We start from the raw sequence: 16,888 nt of genomic DNA, 5'->3' as shown, positions 1-16,888 counted from the left end.
AGAAGAAATTAAAATGTTATGAAATGTGCAATTATCTAAAGTTAGAAAACTAAAAAGGAACAACATGCTCAGCAGATCTTAAACTGAAAAACTCAATAAAAGAGTTCAAGTCTTGAGTTTCATTATTGAAAGATTCTATGAGTGATACAGAAAGCATTCAAAGTACGTGGAAAGAATACACAGGAACACTGTACCAAAAGAACTAGTTGACATGCAACCACTTCAAGAGGTAACATATGAGCAAGAACCAATGTACTGATGGAACCAGGGATATTTTTTGCTATTGTTGTGTGCCATTGAATCAATTCAGACTTACAGTTACTTTATGAGACAGAGTGGAACTGCCCCATACTGTTTCTTAGGGTGAAAACTTTACAAAAATAGACCTCCCAATGTGACATTCCACCATTTCAGGAGGTAAGGTATGAGCAAGAACCAATGGTGCTGTAAGCAGAAGTTCAAGCTGCACTGAAAGCATTAGTCACAAGCAAGGCTCCAGGAATTGATGGAATACCCATGGAAATAATTCAACAAGCTGACGAATCACTTGCTCCCTCATCTATGCCAGGAAATTTAGAAGACAGTGACTTGGCCAACTGACTGGAAGAGATAAAAAGTTTTACCCATTCCAAAAAAAGGTGACCCAATCAAATATACAAATCATAGAATAATATTGATATCACATGCAAGTAAATTTTCTTGAAGATCATCTAACAAAAGGTGTGGTAGTACATTGACAGAGAGTCACCAGAGGTTCATCAGGCTGGATTCAGAAGAGGATGTGGAACAAGAGATATCATTGCTGATGTCACATGGATCTAGGCTCAAAGCAGAGAATAGCTGAAAGATATTTACCTGTGTTTTGTTGACTATGCCAAGGAATTCAGCTGTGTGGATCATCACAAAGTATGGACAGCTTTGTGTAGAATGGGAGTTCCAGAGCACTTCATTGTGCTCATGAAGAACTTGTACTTGGACCAAGAGACAGCTGTGCGAACAGAACAAGGGCATGATGCATGGTTTAAAATCAGGAAAGGTGTGCATCAGGGGTGTATCCTCTCACCATACTTGTTGAGTCGGTGTTGTAAGGTGCCAGTGAATCAATTCTGACCTAATTCACAGCAAAAGGAAATACCACCTAGTCATGTATGCTGAGCGAATAACAAGAGAAGCTGGATTACGTAAAGAAGAATGCAGCATCAACAACCTGCGATATGGAGATACCATAACGTTGCTTGCTGAAAGTGAGGACTTTGCTGTTTAGCACTTGCTGATGGAGAGGGAGGATTGCAGCCTTCAGTGTGGATTACAACTCAATGTAAAGAAAAGCAGAATTCTCACAACTGGACCAATAGGTAACATCATGATAAATGGCGAAAAGACTGAAATTGTGGAGGATTTCATCTTGCTTCCATCCACAATCAATGCTCAACTGATGCATAAAATTTGCTATCGCTTTAACAGAAAATTGCCTGGGAAAATGCACAAAAGAATCCTTCGCCATCATGACAATGTTGCTGTTCACTCCTTTCAAATATGAATAATTATTTTAGAATTTCATTTGGAATCGACCTTCTGATTCCAAATGGCTCCTTCTGATTTCTTTTTGTTTCCTAATCTAGAAATATCTTTATAAAGGGCTCCCATTTTTCATTCGTTAATAATGTTAAAAAGACTGCATTGATATGATGCTTTAGGGTCATGGCTTCATAGGGAATCCTAGCTAATTGGCCCCACAGCATATTTAGTGCTTCTACTGTAACTCCTCAGAGCCCTGGTGGTATCCTGGGTTACACGTAGGGATTCTAACTGTCAGGTTAGCATTTTGAAATGACCAGCCACTGTGAGGGAGAAAGATGAGACTTTCCATTCCCATAAAGGATGCATCCTTAATGTACACATTTCATAACTTTAAGCCACTTAGTATCCATCTGTTCTGTTGACATTGCAGCTTCTTTGTCTCTGTACAGATTCTGAGTGTAATGAAGTGTTGTGGAGCTCACACTGCTGTCAATGATGCATCAGGATCCCAGGAGCCTCATTTCTTTAGGGATAGACTAGATGGATAGTGTCATCATTTTGGAAAAGTCCTGACCTTGATAAAATTTACATTAAGAAATAAATCATATATATATATATATATATATATATATATCACACATGTATTATCTTTCAGTACCATAGCATTTTTGCAGTTCCCTTTTATGGGGAGCCATATTTTTTGCACATCATTTTGTGACTGGATAAACAGAGGTGATAAATGTATAATAATCCCATTTTTAAAGGTCATGTTTTACAGTGAACATGTCCTGACTTATATTTCTAATATTTAACCTCATTTTAATTAATATATTTCCAGCATATTTGAATTTTGGACTGTTTAATTCTCTTTAAAGACCACCCAGGCCAATGCACTTTTTTTCTGTACATCACCTAAGGTAGAAGCTAACATGTTATTCAGGTCTCCAGAATACATACGCTATACAAAAAATACACATCATTTTATTCAGAATTATTCTATGAGACCTTCTAGTCTTAACATTGAGTCATTTACCTTGTCTATCCAGAGTGTAGGTTATAATTTTTAACCTCTCCTTTATTACGTGGTTCAAAACAAGCCCATATATTTCCAATATCATTTAACATATTCCAGTATCTTCTTTATTAAATACATTATTCTGATTTGGGATGAAACATTAAGAATTATAATATTTTAGTTTTACATAAAAATGTCTGCTTTGGTAGAGAAAGTAGTCACTAGTTATTTTTTGATATCTATATTTAAATTACTTTTGTATTGATGCCGGAAGCATTTTTATAGTGAACTTTATCTCATTTCTAAAGTTATTTATAATTCATCATCTTTATACATGTTTCTTTCACTTTTCAATTTGCTGTGTCTCTTTAAATAAAGTTAATGGTGTCCCCTTCCCCCATACGACTGCACTCATCGTTAATGTCAATGTCAAGTGCAGAATGTGGCTGAGTTTGCACTGTGAGTTCAGAGCTTTGCTCTGGCATTTACTGAACAAATTATGCCAAGGAAGGGACTAGGTCTCTTTCAGCTCGACTGCTCCCTGAAAGGTTGGTGTTAGGAACCTACCCAGTGGCCGCATGGAAGAGAGACTTGGTGATCTACTTCCATAAACATGATCGCCTAGAAAATCCTACAGGATTACTCTGTCCCAGCGGGTGTCTGTGGGTTGAAATCCACCAACATCTTTGAATAAAGTTCCTGCCTGCAAACATGGCAGCTTAATGTCAGTTTTCGTGAGAATCAAGTAATCCAGTGCTTAGCACTTGTTGGTAGAGCTACACCTCAGCAAAGATCCGCTAAAGCTTATATTCTTAAATATGCTAAAGATCAGAGATTGTGTTAAAATGCACTCCATCTACAGGGTATTTTATCTAGCATCAAGAAAACCAAAGCCTCAAGCCAAATCCATGGCCATTGAGTCAATTTCAACAGTGTCTAAGGGTTCTCAAGGCTTTGTAAATATTCATGGGATCAGACAGCATCAGCACAATTTCTCCCATGGAATGGCTGGTGGGTTTGGACCATTGACCTTGTGCTTACTAGTTCAACACTTTCCCCACAGCGCTACCAGGCCTCCTTCACATCAAGAAAAAGAGAGCGACAGTTTGAATGTTCTGCTCCCACAGAGCTAATCTAAATATGTCTTGGATGGTGTGGTTGTAATTTGTCTGCTGTGTTAATCCAGGCTGACTGGGAAAGCAAAGCCAGAGACACTCATATGTATGTAAGAGAGCCTTTAGATCAAGATGTAATTATGCATCAATAGAACAGCCCAGAGCAAGTCCATTTGTTCGATATTAGCCCCTAAGTCCGATAGTAGCCTATGAATTCCTCTTCACAAAGCACATGCATTGATGCCAAATGCAGGAAGACCACGGGCTGGTGGGGGGGAAGTCTTGTGGATCCAAGGGCAGTGGACACATCTCTGGGCTCTGGCTGCCATCAGCGTGGCTCCATGTGGCTTGTCAACAGGAATGTCAAGTAGAGAGGGAGAGTGGCCTGCCTCTTCTGTTGGCAGAATCCAGAAAGATGAAGTTCCTTGAATTCTCATAAGAAGGCAAGGCTCACAAAGAGGGATCATCAGGCCGTGACCTAATGAACAGGCTAAACTTCATCTCTTTATTCTTTTATTAAGTTGACATGAAATTGAGTACTGCCATACCTGCTTTGGTTTTATTTGTAACTGAGATTGTGCATGGACCCTGAGCTGTGATAAGATCACTGGCATGGGAATCAAATATCATGGCCTTCATATGATTTGTACATTGGCTTTTTATACTAAATATGTGATATTTTATAGTTCGCTCTGAGATGTTTGAAAGTTTGGTGTAAAGCAAACCCCCGTCTCTTAACTTTTAGAAAGTAGTATATTTATCACAGTTGCAATTGAAATAAAACGACAATCGAGGTTTAAAAAATGCCAGTAAAAGATTATGGCTCTCAGATGGCAGAAAGCCCCGAACTCACAGCCATTGAGTCCATCCCGACTTGCAGTGACCCTGTGGGACAGAGAACTGTGCCTCTGGGTTTTCTGAGACTCGCCCCTTCTGTGAGTAGGAAGCCTCATCTTGCTCCCAAGGAGCAGCCTTTAACTGCAGACTTGGTGAATTGAATCACCAACATTCCCAAGATGACAGAAGTCATGTAACAATTTATATTTGCTGGGTGTTGGTAACTTGACTTGTATCATATCCACTGTACAATGTGAGACAATGATCTTTAAGCTTTCTTATTTATTTATTTATTTTTCATGGCAATTACCATTTTTTTTCTAATCATTTTATTAGGGGCTTATACAACTCTTATCACAATCCATACATACATCAATTGTGTAAAGCACATTTGTACATTCACTGCCCTCATCATTTTTTTATTAATAAATCTTCTTATTGGGGCTCATACAACCCTTATCACAATCCGTACATACATCAATTGAGCAAAGCACCCTTAAACATTATACATTCGTTGCACTCATCATTCTCAAAATTCACCTTCCACTTGGGTTCCTGGAATCAGCTCGGTTTCCCTTTTTTCCTCCTCCCTCCCCACTTCCCCCTTCCCCATGGTCCCTTAATAGTTTATAAATAATTATTTCTTTTATTATTATTTTTATTTTTATTTTTAAGCAATGTATTCATCAGTATGATGGCTTCACCAAATGTCTCAAGCTAGATATATATTTCTTGGTCTAATGAAGTCTAAGACTAGTGCTGATGATTGACAGGCATCTTCTAAATGGTATTTAAGTGACACATGGCCCTCCCCTCTGATGGCCCTGGCCTCTTTAGCATGGGATTCTAAAGTTCTCTGCCAGTGAAAGGGGTGAGAGCTGAGAGTGTTAGATGTTTGATATTTTTAAAGGTAACCCTGGTCAGGTTATGTATCTTTTCTGCTCACCTTCCTTTGATTATTGCCTCATCTTATTATAAGGAAAGTAAGGCAGTATAGTTTGGTCGAGTGCTCTGAAGAGGAGAGCAAGTGGTGACGATGTTATTAACTATATGTGTATGATACTGTCGACCACAATCGAAATGATTCCTTTTATAATGATGAGCTAAGGATCTCTGGTAGAACAATGATCAAATGCTGGGCTACAAACTGAAAGGTGGGAGGTTTAAACTTACCTGGTGCTCCAAAGAATATACCTAGCTATCTACTCTGCCTTATGCAGGCCATTATAAGTTGGAATCTACTTGACTGCACACACGAACAAGAACAACAAGTTGCTGCAAAGCCCACCTTTCTATTGTTTCTGGTACATTATCGCTGCCTCAGATAGAGAAGTTTCTGATCTGGCTCTTATCATCCATGCTATAATTTTTATGTATCTCTTTTGAAAGTTACAATTTAAATTTGCTTAGAGGATAAAAGTTTTCAACAACTTTCGAAGTTGTTGCTTATCCACAGATGCTGAATGAGAGGATACTACAATTAGGGGTCTGACTCTGAGAGAAAACTCTGGGTTCATAATCCCACACTGCGCTTCTTCATTTGCCACTTTGAAGCCATTGCTTCATCTATCACTCACTCAGTCTCCTTATTATAAAAAATGGTGTTAGTCATATAACTTATTTCATATAGCTTTTGTGAGAACAGCCAATTCATGTAAAATGCCTTGAATAGAATAGAAGAGTTAAAGAGTTAAACAACAAAAGCAAACTCAAACTCACTGCCAATGACTCAATTCAGACTCATAGCCACCCTGTCGTTTAGGAGAGAATTGCTCCTGTGACTTCTGAGACTGTAACTCTTTACAGAAGGAGAAAACTTCATTTTTCAGTAAATGCTGGCAAGTCTGAGAAAATTATGTAACATCTTATGTGAATACAAACTCGCACAAATGTCTCTCACAACCGTAAGTTGTTGTTGATGCACAATTCATCTTGTGAGTCCATGTTTCAGACGGAACTTCGTTTGCTAAAACAGTAAAATTTTAATAGGAAATGAAATCAGTGATATTGAGTTGTAAGTAATCTTACAACATTTACACCAGAGTCTTCTGAAATAAGATTACAGGAGGCAAACTAACTGTCTTCTATATGAAATGAGCCTTCCAGAGCGTGCCGATATGGTGATACCCTCTTTTGACATCATAAAATACATGTGACTAGGATGCCGATTATAGGTCTTACTGGATTCATAAACAGTGAAGAAAATATGTTAAGAGCCATAATTGCAGTTTTAGAGAGACATTTCCAGGCAGTCCAACCCAGCCACTGGGGCCACGAGAGAAGCCCCACTAATTTGCTGAAAATTAGTTCCAACAGCGAGAAAGATTGGAATGGAAATTTGGGGGTTGGCTTCATTGTCAGGCATTTCACTCACAAAGGGAAGAAAACATTATTATTAATGTCCTAGTATTGCAAAGACAGGAAGGCCTGGCAGTCTGCTTCTGACCGTCTATCCATGAAGACCTCCTGGCCCATCACGGCATCACCATGCGTTGTGACTGGCTCTATGCAATATAAATGCAATGACAACCACAGCATTGCAAAGTCAGACAACATATGTAGAGAGACGTAATGGGGAGAGTATGAATTATCTGACACTTTTCATTAATGGTTCTTATCATGATAATTGTATTAAAATGAGGCACCTTCTGTCTTACCACATACTTATACACACATCCACACAGTGTTTAGCATGGCACTTTAGGGTGTTTATGAGTTCTTTAGATCCATTTATGCAAATTATAAAACTTCACTTGGAAATTTCTTTTGCATATTACATTGTCATCCAGTTTGTAAAGGTTACTGCTTAGCTGATAGGTAGCAGTGGGGCCATATCAGTATGTATGATCAGTTTCCATACAAGCTGGCCCATGTTTATGATAATACCTTTTATTAAATATTTTAAAATTCACCCTTTACTGCACCCTAGTATTTTCAGAAGCATTTGGACTACCTAAATTTTGAATATTGCCTGTTTGTCATTTATATAAACTTGTGATTATTCATATATTAGAAGCAAAATATTTTAACCATATTATTTATATAATCTATGGTAATAGGGAAAAGGATGAGACTTTCTACTCCTGTAGAGTTACTGAGTTATATGATAATAACATTTCTTTTTAACGCATTAACCAGATGTTGGGTTTATTTTAATGGCCCCATCTGGAATTCCTAAGTTTCTCTATATTTTTTAATAAAAAATGGAAAACTTTTCAAAATACTTTGATCACAGTAAGACTCCATTTTTATGGTGGTACAGAATCTACAAGTTTAAATAATAATGTATAGAAAATTATTCCATCTCTGAAGATTTAGCTTTGAAAGGTGCATGAAAAGCAGTAAGATCTGCAGTTTGGAATTCAATTTCAATCAAAACTACTTTTATATTTTAAGATATTTAAAACATCTAGAAAATAATTATAATTTTAACTACAAGGTTATGCTTTAATTAAAAAATATCAGATACACTTGGAATTTTCTACTTGCATTTGAATATCTAATCTTTCTGGGCAGAAAATATTAAGATTAAATTTTTAAAGTCTACCAAAAAGTAGACTTTTTGTTTAAGTTAATTTAAGTTCATTTCAAATAGTTGAACTTGTCCTATCATGAATTTATAGTCATGTCTGTATCTGGGAAGTCTTTATGGATCATCTATGATGTACCCTAGGCAGATACTATGCAAACCCTGATCTCATACATTTTTTATCTACTCGTAGAAAATGATAGGCTAGTCAGTGAATGAAAGTGTTATGTTCAAGTTGCAATAAAAGTTATGAGGAAAGTAGTGGACGATTGTGCCATAGAGCACGACTGGTGATGGCTAAGAGAGAATAGGGCGCCTAGAAATGTTCCTTTAGGAAGAAGTCGTAGTCAGTGAACCCAGGTTGTTTAGACAGCTGAATCTGGATTGCATACCTTATTTAAATATATGCATAGTTTTGAGTTTCTTAAAAAGTTTGAACCTGTAGAAAAATCTTAGAGTAATTACATGATCTTAAGTAAATGATTAATAGTTTTTTCACTAATATTGATATCAAGTAATCGAACACAGGACCTTATGATTCATGTAAAATCTAGACATTGTTGTCGAGCACGTTACTGCTGCTGTTAATAGTGTTGTTGTTAAAACATTTAACAATTATTATAGCAATCATTTACTGGTTTTTTAATTGACATTATCAATGAAGGTAATTAATATTGTTCTTCTAAACATTTAGAATGATGAGTGGGAAGCTCTGTGAAATCTATACCCATGTTCTTTATAACCAAAACCTTCATGGTAGTTATCAAGAATTTGAGCTGTAGTGTCAGACAGCCTTGGCGGCCTACTTGTCCATAGTACCTGTCGCTAGAAAAGAAGAATGGCAAACACTTTGTAATATCTGTTTTCATTTTCCTCCTCACTCACTGCCACCGAGTCAGTTCACAGCGATCTCATAGGACAGAACAGAACTGTCCCTGTGCGTTTCTGATAATCTAACTCTTGACGGCAGTAGAAAGCCTCGTTTTTCTCCTTAGGGACTGCCTGGTGGTTTTGAATTGTTCATCTTGCAGCTAGAACCCCCAAGGCATAACCACTTAGTGTAACTTCATGAGATATATTTTGCTAATAAAAAAATTAACTTGACACTCATTCTCCATTCATTCTGAGTTAGTAAATGTATATCCTGCCCTTTCGTACTCATGCTTTAAAACAGCTCCCTTTTCTGTACAGTATTACTACCACCAATATAATTTTCATTAATAATTAGCAAAGAGAACTAAAAATATCAACAATATAAAATGCTGTTATAGTGAACTTAAGTACATAAATTAAATTATTGATACTTTTTTTGGTAAGAGATAGTATCCTTATCAGGGAGAAGTCAATATGATTGTTTTGTATTGACATTTAGAAAAAATCAATAATGACAAAAACTTTTTAATATTTATTTCATTTGCTTCATCTTTATCACATGGCATGTAAATTATGTTACTCAAACCAAACTCACTGCCACCGAGTCAGTTCAGATTCATAGTAACTATAGAACAGCTTTTTAATACCTAATAGAAAATATTAGCCTTAGTTCAGATTCATAGTAAATATGGAATAGCTTATGTAATACCTAATAGAAAATATTAGCCTTGCCTATTTTTAAACTTAGTTCCTATTAATATATTTATAACTTTGTGCTGAGACTCACAGTAATTTTGCTAATAGGGAATTCTTGTTTGGCCCAGTTAGGGCAGATGATAGCCCCTGGGGTCTTAGCCCTTCTTTATTAGAGACCCTTGATTGTTTCAGAGAACCTAGGCTACCAATTCCTAGTGGAGTATTTGTTTTTTAAATTTCCCTTAGAGTCAGGTGGAGGTGGCTCCTTGAGCATGTCCTAGTAAAATATATTAAAATGTTTGTCTTCAGAAGGGTCTTGTAAAGGTTCCTATCTTTTCCAGCGGAACAGCATAGATGCAACTGATCTCTCACTCACTTCTTGTCCCCAAGCATCTTAATCTTGCCTTGAAGTTGGAGATGACATTAGGGCTGGGAGTTATGACAAGTGCTAGAAAGAATTCAGTCAAAATTGCACCACGTCTGTCCCATGCTATCGAGTACATAAGCCAGTGTCGCATCCCCTTGTCTTCAGATTGCCCATTATGTGTGACCAATAAACGATTACTCTGGGGATGTTGTTAGTTCAGTTGTTTGGTACAAGCAAGCTTCGTTCTAACTGGAAATCTATTGTAAATGATAATTTTGTATGCATTTTAACAATCGTGTCAATAATTATTTTCTAAACAGAGCCAATTAAAAAGCAAAGATACATTTTGCTTCCAACATCATTTTCCAGAGGTATTCCAAATAATATTTAGTCATTGAGATATTATTGTTACATTGAAAACTCAGTGAAGGATGGGCAATTGGAGGTACTGGCCTTTTTGGTCCAATGAACTTGGCAATTCATTTTTTTCTTTACATTGGGACTTCTCTTGACTTCCTAGTCTTTGTTCCTTCTTTCCTTCTCTGCCCCGCTCCCCAAGGTTCTTAGTAGGACTGATGATCCAGGGAACATATTTCAGGAAATACCATTATAAACCAGTTATTCACTGGTTTGTTCTTTCGGCAAACAATGTTTGTGGGCTGTCCCTGTCCCATTTATCTTATGTTTTCATTGTCTTTTTACTGTTGCTAAGAATTTATTTTATTCCTATTATTCCTCTGAATCTTCCATTACGGTGTTATAAAAGAAGTTCTTAATGGTAGATTTCTAACTACATATTAAAGTTTCTTTTACATGAAAAGTCCATGAACTAGCATTTCACTTGCACTCCATTTGTACTCCATTCACTTGAACTAGCATTTCACATGGCGTCATGGCTGACTCCTGGTGACTGTAGGAGACAGTTGAACTGCCCCTGTAGGTTTCTGATTCTTCGGAGCTTTTATTTATAGTCACTTATACTAGGGGGCTTCAAAATATTTGAGGACAAATTCCATTAGATTTTCATTCCCCCTTTCCACAAACATTTCAATGTCCCCCTGTTTGATTTGCAGATAACGCAACCTCTCGTGCGCAATCCACTCTATTAATGGCTCCACTAATACAACGTGAAAACAGTGTGGGAACCACTTCTGACCGTCTCGTTTCAGTAGGGAAGAAGGAAGGTCCATCTCCACACCAACCCAAGGCTAATAGGCACAAGGCAGAGGCCAAACATGCCCCTATCCTCCATCTTTCCTTACCCTATTCTGACACTTCTTTTCCTCCCAAGGCACTCTGCTTCTATCCTGGGCTTGCCAATTTGTTGCAGACAATACCCACAACATGGGAATTTATTGTGGAAGCTAATAGGTTACTAGAGCCAGAGTCACAAAATATTCAGGATACAGTGATTGGTCCACCACAGCACCTTTCCTCACCCAGCAGCCATGTCTCTCTCATTGGTCCTCAGCCTCTTAGCCTTGTGATACCTTGGCCTCTGCCTTCACTGGTCCAGAATCCTGGTTCCTCTGCTTTGTCACCTCATAGCCTCAGTGCTCCTCCTCTGCTCTGTGTCACAGTCTCCTTGCCTCAGCTTCTGGTCATCGTGTGGAATGGCCCTACTTAGTCCACCACTTTAGACAAGAATTTCCAAGTGCTTCCCTGGTGGCTCTGCTTTGGAGATGCTTGAGTCTTAAAGCCAGGGAAATGGCAGCACCAACCAACTCCAATTAAAGACTCTTCAATTTCTTTGCATGGTACCATCTGATCATTTGGTGGGCACATTAAAGGAAGAATGGCCACATTAAGGAATTTCACTTCACCACATGATTATTTTTCCACTTAAGTTTATGACCCCCCCCCCCTAAACTTAGAAAGTGAATCATTAATGAACCATTCCCAGGTTGCTCATGTATCCTGATCAGTTAGTTTTAATTTACTTTTTTTCTAACTATATTTCCAATTTCATTATCTATGAATGTCTAAACATATTGATTTCATTCTCATTCTGTTTCCACTTTGACACAAAAGAAACTATAGGATTAGAAGAAGCAGGAGTATAAATTGAATGTCTGAAATGCAAGCACATTCTTTAGAATTAAAATTTGGCAATAAAGAGCCTAATTCTTTTCAATAGCCAGACTCAGAGAGAGACCCTCACCCTTCTTTCTGCCACTCCTTACCTTCCACAGATTCCTAAGGGATCAACTGGTTAATCCTGACCTGGAAGTGACCTTGAAAGGTCATTTAACCTCTCCTTAGTAAAGCAGAAAGTTTTCTAGACAGATAACCCACTGCCATAGAATGGATTCTGACTCAGATAGACCCCACATAGGGTTTCCCAGGTTTTATGGGAGCAGACAACCTCTTCTTTCCGACTCAGAAAGACTAGTGGTTTTGAACCCTGACTTTGTGGCTCTCAGCCCAATACTTAACACCTAATGCCACCAGGACTCTGACTTAAGAAACCATTGTTGATAACCACCATTTTTCTCTGCCAAAATTTTCCTCCACACACTGGCAATCATCCCTTAGCTGAAGACACAAAGACATTTCTGTGTCCTTCTGTTCATGGGCGGAATAATGGAAGGGTTCTGATGAGCTTTCCCAGTTAGCCCGTTAACTAGTAGACAGAGTCCCTGCTAACCAGGATCACTCTGGGTCACCGTGGTAGTTCTGGTTCCAGATATCAAATTGTCTTACCTGTTGATGGTGGTAGAAATAATTATTGTTTATTATCACCATGCAACTTTTTTGTTGTTCAGATTCGTTTTCCATAAAAGAGGATAATTTTGTTGCACCTGTGGTCTGGAGCTCCTTAGTAGAAATGTAAAACTTCCTACACGCAGTCCTTGGGTTACAAAAGAGGTCAATTCCTAAGTGTGTCTTTAAGTCAGATTTGCAGGTAAGTGCGTACAGCTGCATGCAATTCTGTTTTATACAGAATTCATACAAGCTTCTCAATGGAAGCTCTTTGTATGGTATAAAAGCTGCCTGCCCAATGGATTTGTTGTGAGTGGGGGTTGGTTAAATCATTTCCATTGAGAGAAGATTTACATACAATTAAAAGGAAATTAGGAGTTGTCCTGAGATGCTCTGGTGGCATAATGGTTGTACTTTGGTGTGCTAAACACAAGGTCAGTAGTTCAAAACCAGCTGCTCCGTGGGAGACCATGTCCTGTTCTAGTAAAGAGTCAAGGTCTCAGAAACCCATAGGAGAGGCTCTACCCTGCACCATAGGGTCTCTATGAGCGGGACTCAAATTGATGGTAGGTTTTTTTTTAGTCCCTTGGAGGAATTTCCCTTATATCCATAAATCATATTTTTTAATCCAGAGAATTAGCTATATTTCATGAAACATGCTTTTACGTAAAGTATTAACTCAAACTCTGCACACGAATGACTGAAAGTTAGTTGTGAAACAGCATAAATAGACATAGCACAATAACAAATAAATATATCACAGGTAAATACCAACAACTCATAGTAAGTCATGTGGTTAGTAAGAAATCACTATGTGCTGGCATTGTCTCTGAAGAATTTATAGTTTAATATATTTGGTATATCTCACTTGTTGATTTATCTAGAGACAAAAACTCCTATCTAATTTGTACTTTAAGGCTCTAAAGTAACATTCTATAAACATGTTCTCTAATTCAGTTCAGTGTTAAATATTTGAGTTTGTACAGGTGTAAAACATAACTATAATTAAATATAAAGTGAAGAGAGGAAAAAAAATGGGCTTCTATTGATCTGACCAGAATCCTTTTAGAGCACAAACATTCTGGTTTAAGCATAGTCATTTCAGTTATATTAAATGTTCTCATAGGAAATTTTGCAAGTGTTAAGCATTCTGAATGCAGTTATGTCTGTTTTACTTTGTCATAGAAGAAATCTTGTGTTTTGTAATTTCATCTTTTAAATGACATAGACACTTTTGGATATTTAAGTTCAATAGAAGATTCTATCTATGAAAACCAAGAAATGCTCCCATTGTAAAATCATTACCTTGGGGCATGCCCACTTATTTGTGATCCCTTGTACATTACACTGACTTGTAACTGGAGAACGTGCCTGTGCTAACTTTTTACAATCGGAGGAGATGACAGCTTTCTGTGTGGGGTGTGGTGTAATTGGTGAAGCAACCAACCGCCACCCCAAAGTTGGCAGCTTGTGCTTGGAAAGGCCCCAGATAGAATGGGGAAAATATGAGGACCAGCACTCAAAATCATGCAAAAGACCAGACTAAACATTTGGATAGAGAGCACTGGGACCTTCAAGACTATGGCCCTTGGTCACCCAGCAGGTGTGGAACTGAACTCCTCACCTTTGGCTCAATGTTCGGCTACACAACAGACCATTCTGTAGTGGAACAGTATTGCTAGGGAGGTAGCCCCACCTTCGAATAACCAAACATTTGAGATCCAAAGGACAGCCTCCTCCCAGGGACGAAGTCCAGAAGGGTTCGGATAATAGGAGGACTGGAACCAGGGAGAACAGTGGGATACGGGGTGTTACATTGGGTTGCCATGGACGACATGACCCAAGATGGTTATGAGTTGTTGAATGCCAAACTGATCTGCTCTGTCAACCTTCATCCAATTCTCAGTAAACAGTGTAAGAAAAAAGAGATCACAATTTCAATCCACCAATAGGTACCTCAACATAAAGGTCTGGGAACCTGTTTCTAAAGGATCCCAGCCTTGAACCCCTTGACAGAGTTCAGTTCTGCTGTGCACATGTGGGATTGCAAGGAATCAGAATCTGCTCAACAGCAATGCACACGTAACTATACATGCTGAGACTTACAGTGGTCCTTTGATAGCTTCATTTAGGCTCATTTGTCAATTTTCCACCCACAAAGATAAGTTCATCGAGGGATTTGAACACTCTGGGAGGCTGGACCCCTTAACCCATTTAGACCAGAATGTTCATGACACACTATGTGTTTGGTCTTGCAGGTTCTTCAGCAACGCTGCCCCCTCACATGGCTGTATATGCTACCTTTACGCCTCTCTATTTGTTTGAAAAGAAGATCTTCTCATTAGAGACAATGGTAAGCCCCCTGGACCTGGCTCAGTCGTGTTATGTCTGCTCTAGCTTGCTAGCTGCATATGTGCCCATGTGCTCTGAACTGTTGTGTGGCAGGGACACCCCATTTAATTAAGTCTACCTCCGATTTCACTCTCCTTCTCCTGATAATTAGGTAGTTAACCTAAGGGGCCTGACATATACATGAAATGATCTTAGATGGTGGAAATGTTAGTACAAAGCAACAACAGAGTTACTTTTCTTTGCATAGATTCCATTCCAGCGAAAGGCAAAAGAAGTGATATATTTTCATGGGAAACATTTTCATCATTTTTAGATTCTGATAAGTCATATACATGAAGAGCTTCAAACAAGTTCATGGGAAAATTCCATAATCTTCTAATTATGTTTTCTTCATGAATTGTTGAAGCCTGCCTATATTTTCTTAACATAAGATGGCCTAAGTGAGTTTGAAGCCAAGGCTATTTTTTTTTCCTTGAACAGGGATATCATTTTTCATTCCCTTATAAAGAGCAACATCCATTAGATTACAATCGCTTGGTTGAATGCCCTATCACATCTGGACGTATTGAGCCCTCATGGTTTTGGAATGTTTAGACTGCTACCAGTTTATTAGCAGACGTCCTTGTGTTCGGAAGTACTGTGGAAGAGTTTAACAGAACAAACGGGGTGGTGATCTAATTAACTATAAATGCTCCTTTTGTCACATAAGAACTCCACCTCACTGCCATTGAAAAGACTCCCACGCGTAGTGACTCCATCGGACAGAGTTTCACTGCCCCTTTGGGTTTCCGTGGCTGTTAAATCCTCACACAAGCAGAGGACTTCATCATTCTCCTGCGTAGGAGCTGGTGGGTTCAAACCACCAGCCTTGTGCTTAACAGCTCAGTGCATAGCTCACCAAGCCACCAGGGCTCCTCGCAGGAGAAGTGTTTGTTTTTTTTTATAAACTCATTGAAAAATGGATTGAAATGTAAACACCCCAATCCAATAGGATGATCATTGTACTCTATTGTGTCCCTGGCATTTGTGGGCTAACTGACCCGAAGGCCTGTCTTGAGCATTGTCCTAAATGCCTCTCTGCCGGGACTTAACTCTAACCCAAGGAGCTTTGAGGTCTTTCAGGAAAAGACCTTCAAACTTTGTTAAAAGAACTCAGCAGTCTTTTAACAACTCGGAAAATGTGGCATGAGAATAATTGTCATGCATATTTTAAATTATGGTGGCACTTTTGTGGGTTATTCAAACTCTATACCACTTGCTAATAACACACTTGGTTATTTGGTATAGCACTTTACATTTTCAAAATGCTCTAAATCCTTTTATTTTCTAATGATACACAGCTCAAAAAAGGAAAATAGATGAAAGCTTAAAGTGTAGAAGGAATTGAGGTATGTAGACTAAATTTAATGAATAGTAAATGTCTAGAAATTATTCAACATATAAATGTTAAGTTGGGCGTGACTTCAATTTTTTATATTACTTAAATGTAACTTCTATAGTTGTGCACTTCTGAAAAACTCCATAATGCAATAGTCTCTCAAAGAATAGCATCAATAAATTCTCCTGTATATTTCCATTGACTTGATTTAAAGACTTGAATCAGCTTACTGCAGCTTTTAAAATTTTACAGGGTTAGAGTGATGAGAAAAGGGATTAGACTTTAGATCATCCTTAAATGTTGTGTTTTGTTCTATTTTTTTTTGTTTAAGCCCCTTTAAGGCACAATGCCAGAAGTATCGCATGTTTCTGTAAATTACTGTGATCCACAATGTCCAGAACAGAGAAAATCAGGTGTTTGTTTTAGATTCTAAATATGAAGTATTAAGGCTACTTGTATTTTTAACATTAAATCACTTTTTATTTTATTTTTAATATTTATA

At 38.0% G+C, this 16,888-nt stretch overlaps 1 protein-coding gene across 1 annotated transcript in view; it reads left to right on the top strand.

The window, feature by feature from the left end:
* The window catches only part of ADGB (androglobin), a 226,980-nt gene that overhangs the window by 74,243 nt on the left and 135,849 nt on the right, over positions 1-16,888 (top strand). Inside the window, 1 exon segment of the mRNA XM_075553888.1 lies at positions 14,915-15,009. Coding sequence (XP_075410003.1) covers positions 14,915-15,009 — 95 coding nt within the window.

The sequence above is a fragment of the Tenrec ecaudatus genome, chromosome 7 (genome assembly GCF_050624435.1).
Source record: "Tenrec ecaudatus isolate mTenEca1 chromosome 7, mTenEca1.hap1, whole genome shotgun sequence".
NCBI lineage: Eukaryota > Metazoa > Chordata > Mammalia > Afrosoricida > Tenrecidae > Tenrec > Tenrec ecaudatus.
This window is presented reverse-complemented; position numbering and strand designations above follow the sequence as displayed.